General features: G+C 35.0%; 1 protein-coding gene across 2 annotated transcripts in view; it reads left to right on the top strand.

Moving 5' to 3' along the window:
• Window positions 1-19220, top strand: part of DYM (dymeclin) — a 403514-nt gene that overhangs the window by 150078 nt on the left and 234216 nt on the right. For both annotated transcript variants that reach the window (XM_036822924.1, XM_036822925.1), the window contains exons 9-11: window positions 5278-5460; window positions 9221-9399; window positions 11255-11380. In XM_036822924.1, the coding sequence (XP_036678819.1) occupies window positions 5278-5460; window positions 9221-9399; window positions 11255-11380 (488 nt within the window). The remainder of the gene's footprint in view (window positions 1-5277; window positions 5461-9220; window positions 9400-11254; window positions 11381-19220) is intronic.

Raw genomic sequence — 19220 nt, 5'->3', positions numbered from 1 at the left:
ACATTACTTGACTGCCTTTCCCAAAGATGGTGCGTACCCATTTACGGTCCTACCACTGGTGTCTGAAAATACCTGTCTCCTAGTATTCTCTTCAGCATTAAAGTATTATAATTTAAAATATAGGACTAAAGCCAACTTTTGACACTTATATTTAGAACTTTAAAAACAGCATGCTTTTCCTTTAAATAGCAAATATAAAATCTATATTATTTATATACTTTTAAAATATCAAATATAAAATCTGTCTTATACACTGTAAAAATAACCTTTGGTAAGTAACTGAAGTAAGAAAGAAAGTAAAGTCAAGTTGAAGTAAAGGAACAAATTAAGTTTATAAGTTGGAGCCCTGTAAGGAATATGAAACATGAAAAAGATGTAGCTATTTTCTATCAAGGAGTCCACAGGAAGATTTGTGCCTAAGTTACATATGTAAGTATAATCAATTTCAGACTGTGGTAAGTACAATGCTCCAGAGAGCTATATAATCAAAGTGCTGTAAAAGCAGTCATTTTTTGCTTCATTAGAATAGACGAGTCTGATTTGGACCTTGAAGGATGTTCTAAGCAAGAAAGAAAGTAGGAAAAAGAAATGAAAGAAAATTTTTTAAAACTGGGGGGAAGGAGAATGGCTTCTCTGGTTAATTGTAAACTTGGAAAAAGTCTATAAACCAATGGTCAGTTCTACACATTGATTTCTGAGTTATTTCTCAACTGTTTTTTCTTCCAGGGCCATCCTGACATTTAGGTAACATTCTTTTTCTCCCTGCAAACTCATTACAGTTTATTTATTTGCTTGTCTTTTCCATGTCCATTTCTCCTTTAGACTATAAACTTCATGGATAGGGCCTCATTGTCTTTGGGCTCCTTAGTGTCTAATCCATTTTCTTGCACTTTGCCTAATCCACGATGGTACATTTCCTCTGTGGCTGGTATGTGACCCTTAAAAGAAATTAACTTCAAAGAAGTTTAGTGATCATCAGATATTTTTTCCCATACAAATGTACCTAACTGGTGATGGAATTGTTCTGTATTTTGATGGTATCAATGTTAAATCCTGATTGTGATACTGTACTATAGGTTTGTAAGATGTTACCCTTAGAGGAAATTGGATAAAAAGGTGCGTATTTTTTTACAAGAGCATATGAATCTATAATTATCTTAAAAACTTAAATAAATTTTTGATATGCAAAAAATTTTTTTAAACTATTGTTTGGGGAAAAAAAAGGTCTCTAACCAAGCAATAATATTTTGGAACTTTATAACACGTATTTGTGTTAGGATATTGGTTTGGCTTTTAATAGAGATCAGATACCAGTGGCTTAAAAAAGATAGAAGATTAATGTTTCTCTCACGTAAAAGTCTAAGCTAGTCCAGGGGTGTAGGCAGGTTTGCTTCCTGAGGTCATCCAGGGCCAGACTTCCTTCTGTCTTGTTTTGCCATTCCCTTGGTGGTATCCTCATGCACAAAGTCAAATCTGTCGGCCCACCATTCTACCTGGGTTCTAGCCCATGGGAAGGGTGAGGATTTGAAGAGAAAATAATTTCCTTTTAAGGATATCATCTAAAACTCGCTTGGGCTGCTCCCAGTCACATCCCATTGGCTGGAACTTAGTCATATGGCCATAGTTTTCTGGAAGAAAGATTGGGAAATGTAGCTCTGCCCAGCTAAATCTCAGGGCGTTTTATTAATAAAAGGAAAGAGAGCATGGTATTGGGATCAGATAGTTACTCTGCCCCAATGTTTGCCCTGGGATGCATGTTCAGTAACTTTATTGGTGAAACTGTCTTCCCTTATTTCACTGTACTTATATAGGAAAAGTATAGATGTTTGAAGAGTTAGGTATATTTGTTGGATCATTATGACAATTAAAATTGGTATGAATATTTGCTTCCCCTTTCTCTAACCTCCTCAAAGACAAAGTATAATGTTTTTTCTTCTTTGTATTTTTTATACCTGGCATAGAGCTTAACCCTAATTAGGCACTCACTACCTATTTATTGACTGATTACCCTTTTATCTGTGTTGATTGAAATGTCTCTAGCAGAATTTTCATAAGTATTTGTAATAGCTGACCTGCTTTCTCCTTAATTTCTTCATGGTCTCTGTTTTGTTACAGTATTACAGGCTCAAAATATATGAATATGACCCTTTTAGCAGATTTTTATAACTATGGATGACAGTATAGTATGTTATCATGTATTTTTTGGTATAGTTTTGCTTGAATAATTAGTGTTCTGTAATGTATTTTTTAGATATAAGAAATCAGTTATAGGGCAAGTGGCATGTTTAGTAATATAAAAAAACAGTAATTTACCTTAATTTTGTTGTCTTAATAGTTTACATTTGAGTTCAAAATTTCTTAAAATGAGAGTTCTTTTTTCTTTGGTTATTATTTTATTGATGTTTCAGTTTGTCATACTTTATATTTTTCTCACATTTTTATTGTTAAGGTTAAATAATCTTGAGTCAGTACTTTTAAAAGGTGGAATTATCAACACTAGATTTTTTCTTTTAGTTAATTTCAGTACTTTTTTAGTTTTAGTTAGATGAATTTTATTTTAAGCATTTATTCGGAGGACCTGAGGGATACAATTAAAAAACTTTGGAGACCATCCTTAATTTGGTTTTTAGAACAGAAGGAAATATACTGTAACTTTCCCTTATTTTTTTGGTGGAGAGAAGATTTTTTTTTGCCAACAGGAAAGTGCAGTTCCACTAAGATTCTTGGGTCATAGATCAGAGGCTTGGATCAGCAAAAAGAAACAAACTTTTGGAAGAATTCTGGTCCAGTATTATGACCAGTTTAAACTACAGTGTAGGCAATGGCAGGCTGCCTCATTTCTCCCTGTAAGGAAAGGCCACATAGCAGTAATATTTATCAGAGAAAGGAAGGAAGGCTGTCTGTCCGGTGGGGGTGGGGCAGGATAGCTTCTCAATAAAATGTTCATTTGTTGACATTATAAGCAGCTTTGCAGCCCTCTTGAAAAGACTTGAAGGGGGGTGGGGGGGGGAAGGACACTTGAAGTTCTGTTAAAAGCTAGTCAGAATTTTGTTTGTGAAATTTGTCCAGTGCTAGTCAACTCTTATTTCTCCTAGTAATGAAGATGCACAGCTGTGAAGAGAATCCCCCCCAAAATAAAACACTTATATTTTACCTTGGAGAGCATTTTGTGATTTTTTTTTTTTTTTGGCAGATTGAACTTTCTAATTGTGTTTTTCTTTGCCTGCAATCCTCGAACACACAGTGGTGGATATAGGGGTAGGCAGTCCTGGAGCATACTCTGAGTGGAAGGAAGTGACTGGAAATTTTTAAAAATGTTAAGATAAACAACAGATCAGTCCCAAAGCAAATAATACTTGGCTACTGGTTGTACTTTCTTATATAATTCTGATTTTCTTATTAAATGCCTCAAGTTTCCCAACTATATCATGAACATTGTTTTGAATAAATTTAAATTTGTGATGTGTAGTGATCACTTATTTTTGTGGTTTGTTTTTAATTGAAGTACAGTTGATTTATATATAATGTGTTAATTACTGCTGTACAGCAAAGTGATTCAGTTATACATATATATACATACTTTTTTTAAAATATTCTTTTTCGTTATGGTTTATCCTGGGACATTGAATATAGTTCTCTGTGCTGCACAGTAGGACCTTGTTGTCTGTCCTTTCTATACATAACAGCTTACATCTACTAGCCCCAACCTCCCACTCCATTCCTCCCCACCCCCACCTCCCCCTTGGCAACCACCGGTCTCTTCTCTGTGTCCGTGGTTCTGTCTCTGTTTCAAAGATAGGTTCATTTGTGTCATATTTTAGATTCCACATATAAGTGATAGTCTCTCTCTTTCTGACTTACTACACTTAGTATGATAATCTCTAGTTGCATCCATGTTGCTGCAAATGGCATTATTTTGTTCTCTTTTATGGCTGAGTAGTATTCCATTGTATATATATACCACATCTTCTTTATCCATTCATCTGTGCTTGGACAGTTAGGTTGTTTCCATGTCTTGGCTATTGTAAATACTGCCTCTGTGAACTTTGGGGTGCGTGTATCCTTTCAAATTACGGTTTTCTCTGGGCATATGCCCAGGAGTGGGATTGCTGGATCATATGGTAATTCTATTTTTAGTTTTCTGATGAACCGCCTTACATATAAGTCTTTCACCTCCTTGGCTAGGTTTATTCCTAGGTTGTTTTTTAATGTGATTAAATGCATTTTTTAATCCAGTTTCTGTATCAAGGAGATTTTTCTGGCCTTGTCAGATGAGTATGTAGCTATGATTCTTGTTCTGTACTTTGGCACTGCATATACAATATGAGAATTATCTGTACTTTGAGGGTTTGGTAGACTTATTTCTAAAAAAAAAAAAATCTGGACTTGGATGGTTTTAAAGGATTGGCTCTTTGACTCTGGTTTACACTGTTATAAGGTTATTTGTCCATTCAGGCTTTCATCTTTTTTGGCCAATTTTGGTATTTTGTTTTCTCCTAGATATTTTAATATTTTGCTTAGGTTTTCAAATATTTTGGTATAAAGTTGTACGTGAAACTTTTTTATAATTATGTGTATGTTTTTATATGTAAAGAAAAATTGAGAAAGATACATAAGAAACTTTAATATTATCTTGGTTATCTTTGGGAAGTGGAAGTGGAATTATGGGAATAGGGAATGATAGTCTTTAAAAATTTTATGTCCTTGGGCAATATGAGAATTTCCAAATTATGGACTTGTTTTACTTTCATAATCAAAAAAGGGAGTGTTATTTCAAACTTTAAAATGTGAGTAAGTATAGAATATTGTACAGAAATAGATTCATCTTACTAGTCCCAGCACATTTCTTTTTTGTAGTTTTCCACCAGAGCTGAGTTGTGTTTTTATTTTTATTTATTTATTTATTTTAACATCTTTATTGGAGTATAATTGCTTTACAATGGTGTGTTAGTTTCTGCTCTATAACAAAGTGAATCAGCTATACATATACATATATCCCCATATCTCCTCCCTCTTGCGTCTCCCTCCCACCCTCTGTATCCCACCCCTCTAGGTGGTCACAAAGCACCGAGCTGATCTCGCTGTGCTATGCGGCTGCTTCCCACTAGCTATCTATTTTACATTTGGTAGTGTACATATGTCCATGCCACTCTCTCACTTCGTCCCAGCTTTCCCTTCCCCCTCCCTGTGTCCTCAAGTCCATTCTCTACGTCTGTGTCTTTATTCCTGTCCTGCCCCTAGTCCCAGCACATTTTAATTGTGTGTTTTCTTCTCAAGCTGGACTCTGGACTGTTTTCACACTGGGCGGTGTGGGCAGCAAAGCGGCCGCTGCTCCAGAAGTTTCTTCCCCTCTGGCCAACCAGAGTCTCCTGCTTCTGCTGGTGCTGGCCAACCTGACAGATGCTGCAGATGCACCAAACCCCTACAGACAGGCCATCATGTCCTTTAAGAATACACAAGGTTTGTGGTATTTTTTTTCCTCTGAATAGTCTTTCTAATGAGGAAAGAGGGTATTGTTTACTGCATATTGTGTACTTTCACTTGTGGAGTTGACTGTCAAGTTGTATATTTTCATGTTGGTTAAAGATGAGAAAAACTAAATTTTCTGTGTATATTCTCAGGAAGGTCAAGTAAATCTTAGATGAGGGCTGTGGTCCTTTATATCCATTTATATTTACATTTCTTTCAGAGATAACCAAGCCAGCATGTGCTTAATGTAGATCCACCTGTCCTACCTATTAGGGATAGGAATTAACCTGGAAAACTCCGAATGATACATTATTTGAAATTTTTTGTTTAAAATCTATATTCCATCTAGGGTTTTTTTTTAATATTAATTAATTAATTTATTTTAGGCTGTGTTGGGTCTTCGTTTCTGTGCGAGGGCTTTCTCCAGTTGCAGCAAGTGGGGGCCACTCTTCATCACAGTGCGCGGGCCCCTCACTATCGCAGCCTCTCTTGTTGCGGAGCACAGGCTCCAGATGCGCAGGCTCAGTAATTGTGGTTCATGGGCCCAGCCGCTCCGCGGCATGTGGGATCTTCCCAGACCAGGGCTCGAACCCGTGTCCCCTGCATTGGCAGGCAGACTCTCAACCACTGCGCCACCAGGGAAGCCCCCATCTAGGGTTTTATATGACTAAAAATAGGAACAGAACTCAGCAGACTTTTTCTGCAAAGGAGCAGATGGCTTTTGTGGTCTCTGTCACCACCTCTTAACTGCCATTGTAGCATAAAAGCAGCATAGGTAATAAATAAGCAAATGAGCATGACTGGGTTCCAGTAAAACTTTATTTCCAAAACAGGTGGTGGGGTGCCTGTGGGCTGTAATTTGCCAAAACCCTGACGTAGAGCACGCGCAGATAGTTCCATGTTGAAGCAGTAATCACTTATCAAAAGGTTATACTCTAGAAGCAAGATTAATATGGTAGCTAGATTTTCAAAATACATCCAACACTAATATAATTAAGATGGGTAAGAAGTGCAGTTATTGGCTAGGAAGATTTTTAACACTTCTGGTGCTCTTTGCTTTGTTCCTTTCCAGAGCTGTTCTAGTATACGTTTCTTATAGACAGTGTTTGTTGAGCCTTTGCCAATTCTGGCATTATTATTTGCAGGGGGATATGAGTCTCTAACAATTAGATAGATAAGAAATGAAAACTCATGTATCTAATAGTATTTTCTATTCTCATTGCTGTACTCTTCTTGGTGACAGTGTGACTTTAGGGTTAAAAAAGGAAGTTTTGGAGTCAAGCTGACCTGAGTTCATGTCACACTCCTGTCACTTCAAAGCTGTGAGGCCTTTCACAGTTTGCTTAATCTCAATAAGCCTCAGTGACCTTTTCTGTAAAATGAAGATAGTATCACCTAATAGGGTTTGTATAAGTACCAAACAAGATAAGGTTTTGAAATGATTAGCTCAGATTTTGCAACATAGCAGGTGTTCAGTATATGGTATCTGCTATTATTACTTTTGCTGCTCTGGCCAAATGATACTGTTTAGGGTTGAACCTTCTTGGGAGAGTCATGTTTTGGGAGACTGTGGTACAGAACAGTGTGATTCAGAACATTGGCTTTAGGGTTAGACTGACCTGAGTTCATATCCCAGATTATATTCTTTATATACTAGTTTCCTTATTTGTGAAGCAAGGATTATAATCTCTACCTCATAAGGTTCTTAGGAGAATTAAATGAGCATTTATCATAGGACGGACCCACTAAATTATTGCTGCTGTTGTAAGAAACAGTATAATGTGGTGAAAACAACAGGAGCTGATCTGTGTTTACTCAGGGATGATCTTGGAAAAGTTGCTTAATCTCTCTAAGCCTCTATTTCATCCTTCGTAAAACTGGTCAGAGTAATGACATGGTTGTCATATGGGTTAAATAAGGGGTAATACACATAAAGCTGTCAGTATAATGGCTGGTTCATAGCACTTACTAGCTAGTAACGTATAGACACACAACATATGTATTCCATTTGTAGTCAGGTATAATACAGGTTGATGAACCTGTGTTATTCTGCTTCCATTGTAAAGAGGTGTAGTGTGTCCAACATCTTCCTCCACCAAGTCTTCTGTAAATCCTGTAATATTTGCATACTCACAATATATCCAGCACTTCCTTTTGCCATCCTTTGCAAAAATGTAGGTCAGTCTTACAAAACAATTATTTTTGTAAGTGTCAAAAATACAGTGCTAGGATTGAAAAAATAACCTGTGTTCTGAATGTGGAAGGAAAAGTGAGGGCAGTTTGTAGTAAAGTTGAAGACATTTTTTAGATGCATTCTTCTCACAAATGTAAAGGTTAAAAAGGAAAACCTGAGAGACATAGGACTGTGCTATCATGACGATTTTGTTGGCACACGTTTCTTTTCCATAAGAGCACAGCTTCTGGAAATGTTAAAGCAGTATTATTTTAAAATTTTGTTTTGTTTTGTTTTGTTTTGCTAGTGGTTCTGGGTCTTTAAAACAACAATTCTTTATGCGTACTTGTCAAAACACATTAAAATATCAGCTCTTTGTGCTGTTATGTTCCACTCTTTTATCTGATGAGACTATAATTGTCTCTAAGTCAGTGGACCTAGCTTTACCTCCTTTTAAACTTCCTAACCTTGCTTGCTTCAGTTTTTAAACAAATCCAGTAAACTGTAGGAAAGGGGCTATGTCAATTTTGGAATATCAAGAATTTTCCCTATGTGGGTTGTAATTTATGCTTTTCATCATTCCAGTAACTCTACTTAAAAAAAAGTTTCTTAGTAGTTGTAGTCAATTAGTTTTAAGTTTTCCTTTAAACAAAAATGTTTTATGTTTTCCAAGAGTTGTCTTAGGTTTGGTATGTTCTATTATAGAAGCTAATGTTGAACATACTGATTTTGATATCATTTTTAAATTATCTAAATTATATGTTATCCTATTTTCTTCATAAATGGATTGATGGCATTGATGAATACTTCAGCCGTGATAATTCATTTGAAAAAATGTAACTTAGCTTCAAGGCAGTTTTTTTTTCTTTTTAACTCTTATCTTACAAGAGAATTTTCTGTTTGTCTCTAGATATTTTTATTTAGGACGGATGGCCATTTAGTTTCGGTAACAAAGCATTTCAATGTTGTGGTTAAATTGTATATATTGAAGGTGTTTTTTTTTTGGCCTACTCCCATAGCTGTATTTATTTAAGCTCATATTTTTATTGACAATTTAATTCAGCTATGTTAATGCAAAAAGAGTAGTGGAGTCAAACTGCGTGACTTAGTTTAGTTTTTTTTTATACTTGGCTTTAAAAAAAAAAGTCAGTCTCTTACATGGTATTTGCTCATATATTTATAATCATTGGAAAACTGTGGTTTAGATAGTACAGAGAAATAAATTGTCCGAGTTTAGGTTGGGTTGGGTTTTTGTGTTTTGTGTGTGTGTGTGTGGTTTTTTTGTTTTTGTTTTTTTTGTTTTTGGTGAGAACATTTCAGTTCTACTCTCTTAGCAAATTTCAAATATACAGTACTGTGTTATCAACTGTAGTCATGTTTTAGTTAGTTTAGTTCTTTTTTAGGTAAACTTTAGAATACAAATTGAAATTTTGAGCCTGAAATGTAGCAACTTATACAAAATTAACGGGAACTGAATTGTATACATTAACAGTACTTTTATTATTTATTATTTAATATCAGGCACAGTCTAGAAAATAGATGTAATATTTTTAAAATTTTGTGTTTTCCATATTCCAGATAGCAGTCCTTTCCCCTCGTCAATTTCACATGCTTTCCAGATTAACTTTAACAGTTTGTATATGGCCCTATGTGAACAGCAGACATCTGATCAAGCAACTCTCCTCCTGTATACATTGCTCCATCAGAATAGTAATATTAGAACATACATGTTGGCTCGCACAGATATGGAAAATCTTGTAAGTATCATATTAAACATGGTTTTATATTTTATAATATTTTGAAGAGTAATTTCTTTTCCCAAGAGGATATGTATATTTGCCTGGTTGCAAAGGTGATAGTCAAGAGGTTGATAGGGAGATGCCACCAGGCAAAGGCAGAGGTATGAGTTTTACAGTGTAGGAGACAGTGCACATAGAGATGGCGTCACAGTGCAGAGCAGGAGAGCACACAGCACAGCAAACTTCCCTGTCCTTTAGGTCCTTAACAGTCACCCACTGCCCATGACTCAGCCTGGATGAAGTCCTCCAAGAAGCATTGGCTGCCATTGTCAAGAAGATTTTTATACCCTCTTGGTTCCTTTCCGCTACTAAGTGCCTGCTCACTAAGTTCAAGTAGCTGGTCACAGTTGTCGCATATTCCTGATGAGTATGGCTAAAAGGAAGGGTGATTTTTCAACTCAGTTTCCCAAGTGTCCTATCCCTTCAACAGGCTTTGACACTAAGGCTGTCTGAACTCAGTTCCTGAAGTGTAATAGTTATTTTAAGGTACCATTGCCAGATATCATATAAATGGACATTACCCTTTACTATGTGAGTGAAATTGGTTCCAAGTTTTTGCTCATAGACAAAAACTCCTATGGGCAATTATTGATTTCCATTATAACTAATGTGTAAACAAAAATGTTTCTATGAAAAGTAAGCTGCCTCACTAAGGTGTTGATGTCATGTTTGAAATACATAATTATAGATAACATTGGACTGTTCATGCGTTAATAAAATTGTGAACATCTCTGAAATAGCTGGCAGCTTGCTGGTGGCAACAGGAATGTCCCCTCTGCACCAATTTTTATAGAGTGATAGCAGGATTCACCAGGGATTTGGTGGCCACTTTTTTTCAGCATTAAACATGAAAATAATGAGTTAACATGGAATATTAGAATTTATTTGAAGAGCATATTCTATGTCAGAGTGACACTAAGGACAAAAAAATGTGATGAAAGAACCCATCTGCGCACCAGCTATATGTGGAAAACATTGGCTTAAATAGCAAAATTGGGTGTGACAGTGTACTGCTCATGTGAGTAAAAGCTTGTAAAGAAAAGGCTTGCTTACTAATGGGTGAGTGAATATAAGCAGAGACAATTCTGAGCGTGATGTAGCCTAAGGAAAATGATGGGAATAAGCAGAAAGCCCATGACATCATCGGCTCTAGAAAGTTCCATGGTAAGGATGTTGGTACAAAAGATCATGCAGGGGAACAGTTGTCTGTATATGATGACTTAACACCAGTGAAAAGTTAAAAGGTTTTGTTTGGGGATTTTTGGGGGGGCTGGGGTGGGGTGAGGTGGGGCTTGTATATTTGTTTTTGTTTTTAATGTCTTGCATAGATTACTTTTATAATGTTTTAACTGATGTCCTTCCCTTTCCTTGTTCATCTATAATTTGTTGAGTCTGTGATTAGAAAATATGTTACTGGTAGGAAATTCACTATGCTGATCTGATTTTGTTGTTAACAATTCTTTTATCCTACAATCTTTGCTGTTAAGAAGGTAATGCTTGATATATTGCAGTGTTTCTAAGAATACCTTATTGAGTAAGTTCCTGCTAGGCTGGAGGCCGAATCGCCTCTACTGAGTGTCAGGTGTTGACCATGAGCCTAAGTGGTCTCTGTAAACCCAACCTTTACGTGGCGGCAGACCTTTGCAGAAGAGGATGCTTTTCTCTGCTGGTACTTTAGTTATACAAATGGAAAGTACTTTCAGTCACAGGCTGGTTTGTGAAATTAAAGCAAAGGGTACATGATAAAAGTATAGAGGTTTAAAACATTGGTTTTATAATAAAGTAATAGTAAATTAAAATTTTTATTCACTAGGTTTTACCAATTCTCGAGATTCTGTATCATGTGGAAGAAAGAAATTCACACCATGTCTATATGGCCCTTATAGTATTGTTGATCCTTACAGAAGATGATGGCTTCAATAGATCCATTCACGAAGTGGTAAGTTGCCTTCAGTTTAATCAGAGTTACAGAACAGACACGTCACTCCATAAAATTTACTACCCTTAGTACCCTACTTCCTTCTTTTCCTTCTGGTAGATATTTCTGCAAGTGCCTGACTTAGAAATGGTGTGCCTTTCTTCAGACTTATGAAGTGATGCTTTTTTATTTTTGAATGACTATTAGCTACTATTAAAAACTCTCTCAAAATAGTTTCTTTAGTAATTGATAGAAATGTTTTTGCTGCAGTGAGGTCATTTTTCCTCTCTAAAAAGTTTCCACTTTTTAGTTGTGGCAGAAATTATCAAACAGGTTTGCTCCTTTTATATAGAATAAGTGAAAGAATAGGGAAGAAGAAGAGGACTGAAAATTGTTTTGTAAAACAATGTAAAATAGTGTAGTATAATTTAACTCTTTAAATTTTAGTCCTGTTTGTGAGTTCCATTCCCAAACTGATTTTATCTTCCTCTTTGGTATTTTCTTTTTGTCAAAGTAATACATGTACATAGTTTTAAAACTTACACAGAAGTACTAGGTTTTAATGCAAACTAGCAGACCCCATGTCTACCCCATACCTGATTACCACTCTCCAAAGACAACTGCTGTCAGCTCTGTCCATGTTTCTAAATAACATGCTTATATTGTTATTTCTTGATTTTTCAGATTTAGAGATTAACTGCTGTCCCTCCTGCACATCTTGAGTGTTCCCTCTGGGTTCCTAGACCCCTTTCCAGAACAGAGACTTTTTCCTTCTTGCATCTTATTATCATTTTTGGTTAACTCAGCTTTTACATTATTATAATTTTGTTAACTATAATTCTGCCCTCAGATGGAGTGTATGATAATTGTATTTCCTTTCTTGTACATGTTTTAATTTTTCTGTAGCACATCATTGCCCTGTTTTATATTCATATACCGATCACTAATGCAACTCCCAACTTTAGCAGAACCGAGAACCCCCTCTAAAGCTATTAAAACATATTGCATATTTTCTCCGTTTCATTTTCGTCTTTGGCTCCTGTCTTAGTCCTCATTGGAGGCTTTCCTCAAATGTGTGGTGATTCTTGCTTACCTGTTTCTATTGAGGAGCATGCACTAGAACGTTGATTGCAAGTTCTGTGTGTGGGCAGGACATTTTCAACGTAATGTGCTCTACATATTCTATTTCTCTGGGTGTCCTACTCGCTGTAGGCCTTTTGGGGTAATTGATCAATTTCTGAGAAGGGATTCTTCCAGTCTAGTGTGGGGGTCGACTGGGAGAATGGGGCTATAGGGGTCTCACTCTTCTTCGGGTACAGACACCTTCTTCTTCTTCAGTAGAGCTTTCATGTCGTCTTTACTCTTCTCTACTGTTCCTGTTGAAACTATTTTTGCCTCTTATGTAGTGCGACCATCATTTCAACTAAGGTTTAAGGGATCTTGACACTGTAGAAAGAGGATAAAACATACACATTTTTTGATTCTTTTATTTAGTAAAGTACCATGAGAGAAAATATTTGCACTGACTTAGTTTTTTTTTTAAAACTAGCATTTATCTTTCTTTTGATAAGAAGTTGAAAAACCAGTATGATTTTTAAAAACATTAAAAAATTGAAGTATAAAACAGAAAGTACACAAATTTTAAAGGTACAACTTAATGAGTTTCTATGTATGTATATATACCTGTATTATTACCACCCAGATCAAGTTATTGAACATTTCTAGCATAGTAGAAGACTCCCTTTTGCCCTATTCTGGTCAATATCCCACACCAAACTACATTTTGAATTCCCTCCTAATAGATTAGTTTTTGCGTCTCCTTGAATTATAGTTGTCACTGGGGGAAAATGGGTAAAGGATACATGGGATATCTCTGCAATTTTCTTAAAACTACAATTATTTCAAAATAAAAAGTATAATTTAAAACATTGGGGAGAAATTTGGAAAAATACTTTTCAAAAGAAGCTATGTAAGCACATGAAAAGTACACGAAAAATGCTTACTATTACTGGGCATTAGGAAATGAAATTAGGGTGTTCTCTTTTATTTTGGCTTCTTTCACTGAAAATAGTGTTGCTAAAATTCACCCATGTTACTATATCATTAGTTTGTTCTTTATTATTGCTATGTACTATTATTCCATTGTATGAATATGCCACAGTATATTTATTCATTCCCTTCTTGGTGGATATTTGGCTTTTCTTTCCCCACTTTGGGGCTGTTTTTGCTAAAGCAGCTGTGCACATTTTTGAACGTGTATTTTGGTGGACATATGCACTCATCCTTTTGGGCATATACCTAGGAGTAGAATTGCTGGGTCATAAGACAAGTGTGTGTTTAGTTTTAAGGGATACAGGTAAAATTGAAGCTGTGTATACCCCACAAGTCAGCATTTCACTCCAGGGTTATCTAGGAAGACTCTTGCACATTTGCAGAGAGGACGTGCTTATTAGTGGTCGTCTACAGCACTGTTTATAATATTGAAAATGTGTGGAACGTGCAAAGTAAAACAGTCAGGGTACCGGCTATATCAGAGTAAGAAAGGGGAATGAAAATGGGGAAGGGTGCACAGTGGGGCTTCCCCTAGGTCTGTAATATTCTTTTCACTTCAACAGCAGCAAAAACAAAAGTAATAAATAACCACACAAAACTTTGAACCATATCTGACCAAAATATTAAGATTTGACATAATTTAACAGTGGATATACTTTTTATTATATTATTTTCTATACTTTTTTGTATCTTTATTATGTTTGGTAATTAAAACAATTTTAAGTTAGCACAGGATTTTGCATTAAAATTAAATTTTACTGACTGCCAAAACAGGGATGGTAAGATAGGGAAGGCATTAGATTCAGTTAACATTCAAGTCCATTCCATAAGAATTTCAGGATATTCTAGATGACATTCAGGTGTTTAAACAAATTGTTCTTTTTCTCTAGAGTCCAACTTTCGTGTTGATCTGTTTACTTTTATCCTTTTCCTTTTTATGTGTAATAGTAAAAATGAGTAAGTCAAGTGTTTTTACAAAGTTCTGTACATGGTATCATCCACTGTGTACCTAGCTGTCTATGAAATATATTCTGGTATCTTATTCTGGTTAGAATTATCATTTCTTAATACCCAGTGATGCTGAGCATTTTTCATGTACTTTTCATGTGCTTATATATTTGCTTTTGTGAAGTATTTTCCAAGTTTTTCCCCATTGTTTTAAATTATACTTCTTATTTTGAAATAATTGTAGTTGTAAGAAAAATTCAGAGAGATCCCATGTACCTTTTACCTGTTTTCACTCAGTGACAGCTATAATTGCAAAACAGTAGTATAGTATCTCAACCAAGACATTGACTTTGAAATAGTCACGATTCAGAGCATTTCCATCACCATGGGGATGTCCCTCATGTTGCCTTGTTTAGCCATACCTCCTTTTTTAAAAATTGGATTTTTGTCTTACTATTGACTTGTAAGGCTTCTTTATATATTCTGAATCACGTGGCTTTTTTTCCAGTCTGTAAATATAGTGAATTATATACTGATTAATTTTTGAATATTAAATCAACCTTGCATTCATGGGATAAACTGCGCTTGGCCATGATGTAGTATCCTTTTATATATATTTTCATATACAATTTGGTTAAGTTTTGAGCTTTGATACTTTGTGTATTTCAAGGTATTTGTACACTTCTTCTAAGGTATTGCATTCATTGTCATTAGTTGTTCATAATACATTCTTATTACCTTTTTTTTAAACTTATTACCTTTTAATATCTGTAATGGCCATAGACATGTTACCTCTCTCAATCTTGGTATTGGAATGTGTGTCTTTTCTCTCTTATTCTTCATCTATCTGGCTAGAGGTTTCTCTTCTCTTCTCCTTTCTTTTTTCCCTCTCCTTCTCCCTCCCTCCCTTTCTCCCTTTCTTCCTTCCCTCTGTTAAAATCTTTTCAAAGGACCAACTTTTGATTCCATTGAATTTTCGCAATTTTTAAAAATGTCATTAATGTCTGCTCTTTATTTCCTTTCTTCTGCTTGCTTAAGCTTTACTTGTTCTTTATTTTTTTCAATTCTTTAGGTAGAAGCTTAGATTTTTTATTTTATATCTTTCTGCTTTTCTATTACAAGCAAAATATATGAAAGCTAGTAAGATTGATAAATCCCTAGAAAGATGATCAAGAAAAAAAGCTACAAACATTTATTATTGAGAGTGCGAGTGCATAAGAGGAGATCAGGAAATGTTCCACAGATATTTAAAAATCCTCAGAGGATACTATTGATACAAGTAATTTTATACCATAAGATTTAAATGTTACATGAAATGGACACATCCCCTCCCCCTCTAGAAAAAACTTGAGCAAAGCTCACAAAAGGAACAGAAAATCAAAATAATTGTTTATTTTAAAGAAGTTGACTTTGTAATGTAAAATCATCCTAAATAGAAAATTGTAGGCACAGATGATTTTTTACCTATGAATTCTTCTGAAAATTGAAGGAAAAAATAACACCAGTCTTATAGAAGCTCATCTAGATGGTAGAAAAAAGGGAAATCTTTCCAACTCATTTTAGGAGGCCAACATAATCTTGATACCAAATGTAACAAAATTTGAATAAGGAAAATTGCAGGCACGTGTCATTTATGCAAATAGACGGGAAAGTAGAAACAAAATATAAACTGAACCACAATATGTGAAATGATAACATGTCATAATCAAGGTGGATTTATTCAGGAATGAAAGGTTGGCTTAACATTTGGAAAACAATGAATGTAATTCATCATTTTAACAGAATAAAGGAGAACTGTCAAATGATAAATCTAAATAGATACCAAGAAAGTATTATGTAAAATTCAGTCTCTTTATTCTTTAAAAAAAAATAAGCAAACAAACAAAAAACAAAACTTAATGAATCAGGAGGAAAATTTCTTAATCTGATGAAGGGTATCTACCAAAAGAAGTAATAAACAACGGTGTTAAGCATCATATCTAGTGATAAAATGTTAAAAGTCTTCATTCTGAGATCATGAACAAGTCAAGGATATCTGCTAACAATACTCTATTGAACATGTGATTGGAGGTCTATTCAGTGTATTATGGAAAGAAAAAGAACTAAAATACATAATACTAGAAAGGAAATAAAACTTCTTTCAGATGATATGATTGTTTAGATAGAAAATTCAAAGAAATCTATATATAAAATGTTAGAGTTAGTGAGTTTAGTAAGATTGGTGGGTGTAAGATCAATCTTAAAAAAATTGTATTTCTTGGCGTCCCTGGTGACACAGTGGTTGAGAATCTGCCTGCCAATGCAGGGGACACGGGTTTGAGCCCTGGTCTGGGAAGATCCCACATGCCGCGGAGCAACTAGGCCCGTGAGCCACAATTTACTGAGCCTGCGCGTCTGGAGCCTGTGCTCCGCAACAAGAGAGGCCACGATGGTGAGAGGCCTGCGCACCGCGATGAAGAGTGGCCCCCACTTGCCGCAATTAGAGAAAGCCCTCGCACAGAAACGAAGACCCAACACAGCCATAAATAAATAAATAAATAAATAAACCCAAAAGTTAAAAAAAAAAAAATTGTATTTCTCATACCAGCAATAAGTTGAATATGGATTTTTTAAAAGATACCTTTTACAATAGCATCATAAAATATCAAATACCTTAGAATAAATGTGGTGAAAGATGTGTATGATCTCTACTTAGAAAATTCTAAAACATTGAGAAGGATTAAAGAAAACTGAAATAAATGTAGACTTTTATGTTAATGCATTAGAAATATTAGTATTGCAAGGATATCTTTACCCCTATATTGATATATATATTTAATGAAATTCCCCCCTTCGAAGTATTTTTCTTTTGAATGTGAGAGTGTAAATGTATGTGTAAATTCTACAATTTACTTAGAAGTGAAAAGGGCCAAGAATAGCTGAGATGCCCTTGTAGAAGAGGAACAAAGTAGGAGGACTTGATCTACTGGATATGAGAACTCTATATGTGAACACAGCTTGTTTCAAAGGTTGCCACAGAGAAAGGTCTTTTCATTAAATGGTAAGTTATCCATTTGGGGAAAAAATGAACTTGATCCCCTACTAACTCCATACACAAAAACCAATTTCTGATGAATTCTAGATGTTAATATAAGGAACAAAACAGTAAAGCTTCTGGAAGATAATGGAGGAGAATATCTTCATGGCCTGGGGACAAGGAAAGATTCTCAAACAGGCCTCAGCAAGCATTAGCAATAAAAGAAAAGATTAATAAACCAAACTAGATTAAAATTTAAAATTTATTTATCAAAAAATACTAGTAAGAGACTGAAAAATCAAGCCAGATAGTGGAAGAAGATATTGCTATATATATATATATTACTCACAAATGGCTTATATTTAACATATATAATGAACGCCTACAAACCAGTAAGAAAAAGACACAGTAATAAAATGAACAACAGGCTTGAAGAAGCACTTCAAAAAGGACAGTATCTAAATGGTCAATAAACATATTAAAAAGTGTTTTAAAAACTTCATTTGTAATTAGGGAATTGCAGATTAAAGCCACAATGAGGTACCAGTATACACCTACCAGAATGACTAAAATTAAAAAGGATGATGATACCTAATATTGGGTAGGATGAGGAGCTGCTGGTGGGGTTTTAAATTGTTACAACTCCTTTGGTAAACTCACTGTCATTTTCTACCTAATTTGAACATATATATCCAAACACCCAGCAATTCTACTAGGTATATATGCAAAGAAATGCATGTACATATATACCAAGAGACATGCAGAAGATTATATGTTAACAGCAAAGTGTCATGATTATGCTAATTAGTCTTAAGATACTAGTTTCATTAAGAAATATATAAAAATCCCATAGCGCATAAAGCTTTTGAGCACTTGGGTACCATGCAAGTGTAATTGCTGATCATATGTAATTAAAGTAGAATAACTATCCTTCAAACCAGGTTGAACATGAAAAATAAAGTAAAATAATAAACAAGCTGAGAAATTTGAAATTTCTTATGTACTAATACAATCGAAAGTATCTTTCATGTTGAATATATGTGTTCAACTTGTTCTAAATTGGTAAATTTTCGTATTAAACCCAAATACTGTAATGTGCAAAATTACTACCTGCTTCACTTTCTATTTCTAATAAGAAAAAAAGTCACTTCTTGCATATCACTATTATTCTACTGATTGCTGTGGTATTCATATCAAATTTTCAATTGACAGATAGTGAATTATTCTAATTCATTCATACCTGTCATCATTACCATCAGCAACAATAGTCTATTGAAGGAGTTCAGCAAAGTATGGCCAGCAGGCCAGCTGCTTGTTTTTTGTAAATAAAACTTTATTGTAGAACAGCCACAACTATTTGTTAATGTACTCTCCACAGCTGCTCTCAAGTGACAACAGTAGAGTCTAGTCATGGGTGACAGAGACTATCTGGCCTGCAAGCCTAAAATATTTAGTATATTTAGTCTTTTAAGAAAGAAACTGCCAACTCTAAAGAGTATAGAAAAGACAAGTGCAAAAAGTAGCTGTTGTCATTAATCTGACAGAGGAGGAGGAAGGAATTTAGAAATTTAAAGGAAGCTTCCCCATATACACCCAAAGCTGAGGGCCAGATCTCTGAGGAAGAGGACCTGGTTGTCCCAGGAATATGCAGTTTGCCAGTAGTGAAGAAACTTGTCAGAGGATGTGGGCCAAAGTGGAACTGTGAAGGTCACTTAGGTAAACATTACAAGGTCCGCCATGCTGATCTGTTGTTGGCTACTGCATGGAAAACACTACATTGAAGAAGGGAAGAAAGAGCTTTCCTCTTGCTCTGATGTTGAGGTGTCCTTCCAAATGTCCTCTATT

This window comes from Balaenoptera musculus, chromosome 14, assembly GCF_009873245.2.
Source record: "Balaenoptera musculus isolate JJ_BM4_2016_0621 chromosome 14, mBalMus1.pri.v3, whole genome shotgun sequence".
NCBI lineage: Eukaryota > Metazoa > Chordata > Mammalia > Artiodactyla > Balaenopteridae > Balaenoptera > Balaenoptera musculus.
This window is presented reverse-complemented; position numbering and strand designations above follow the sequence as displayed.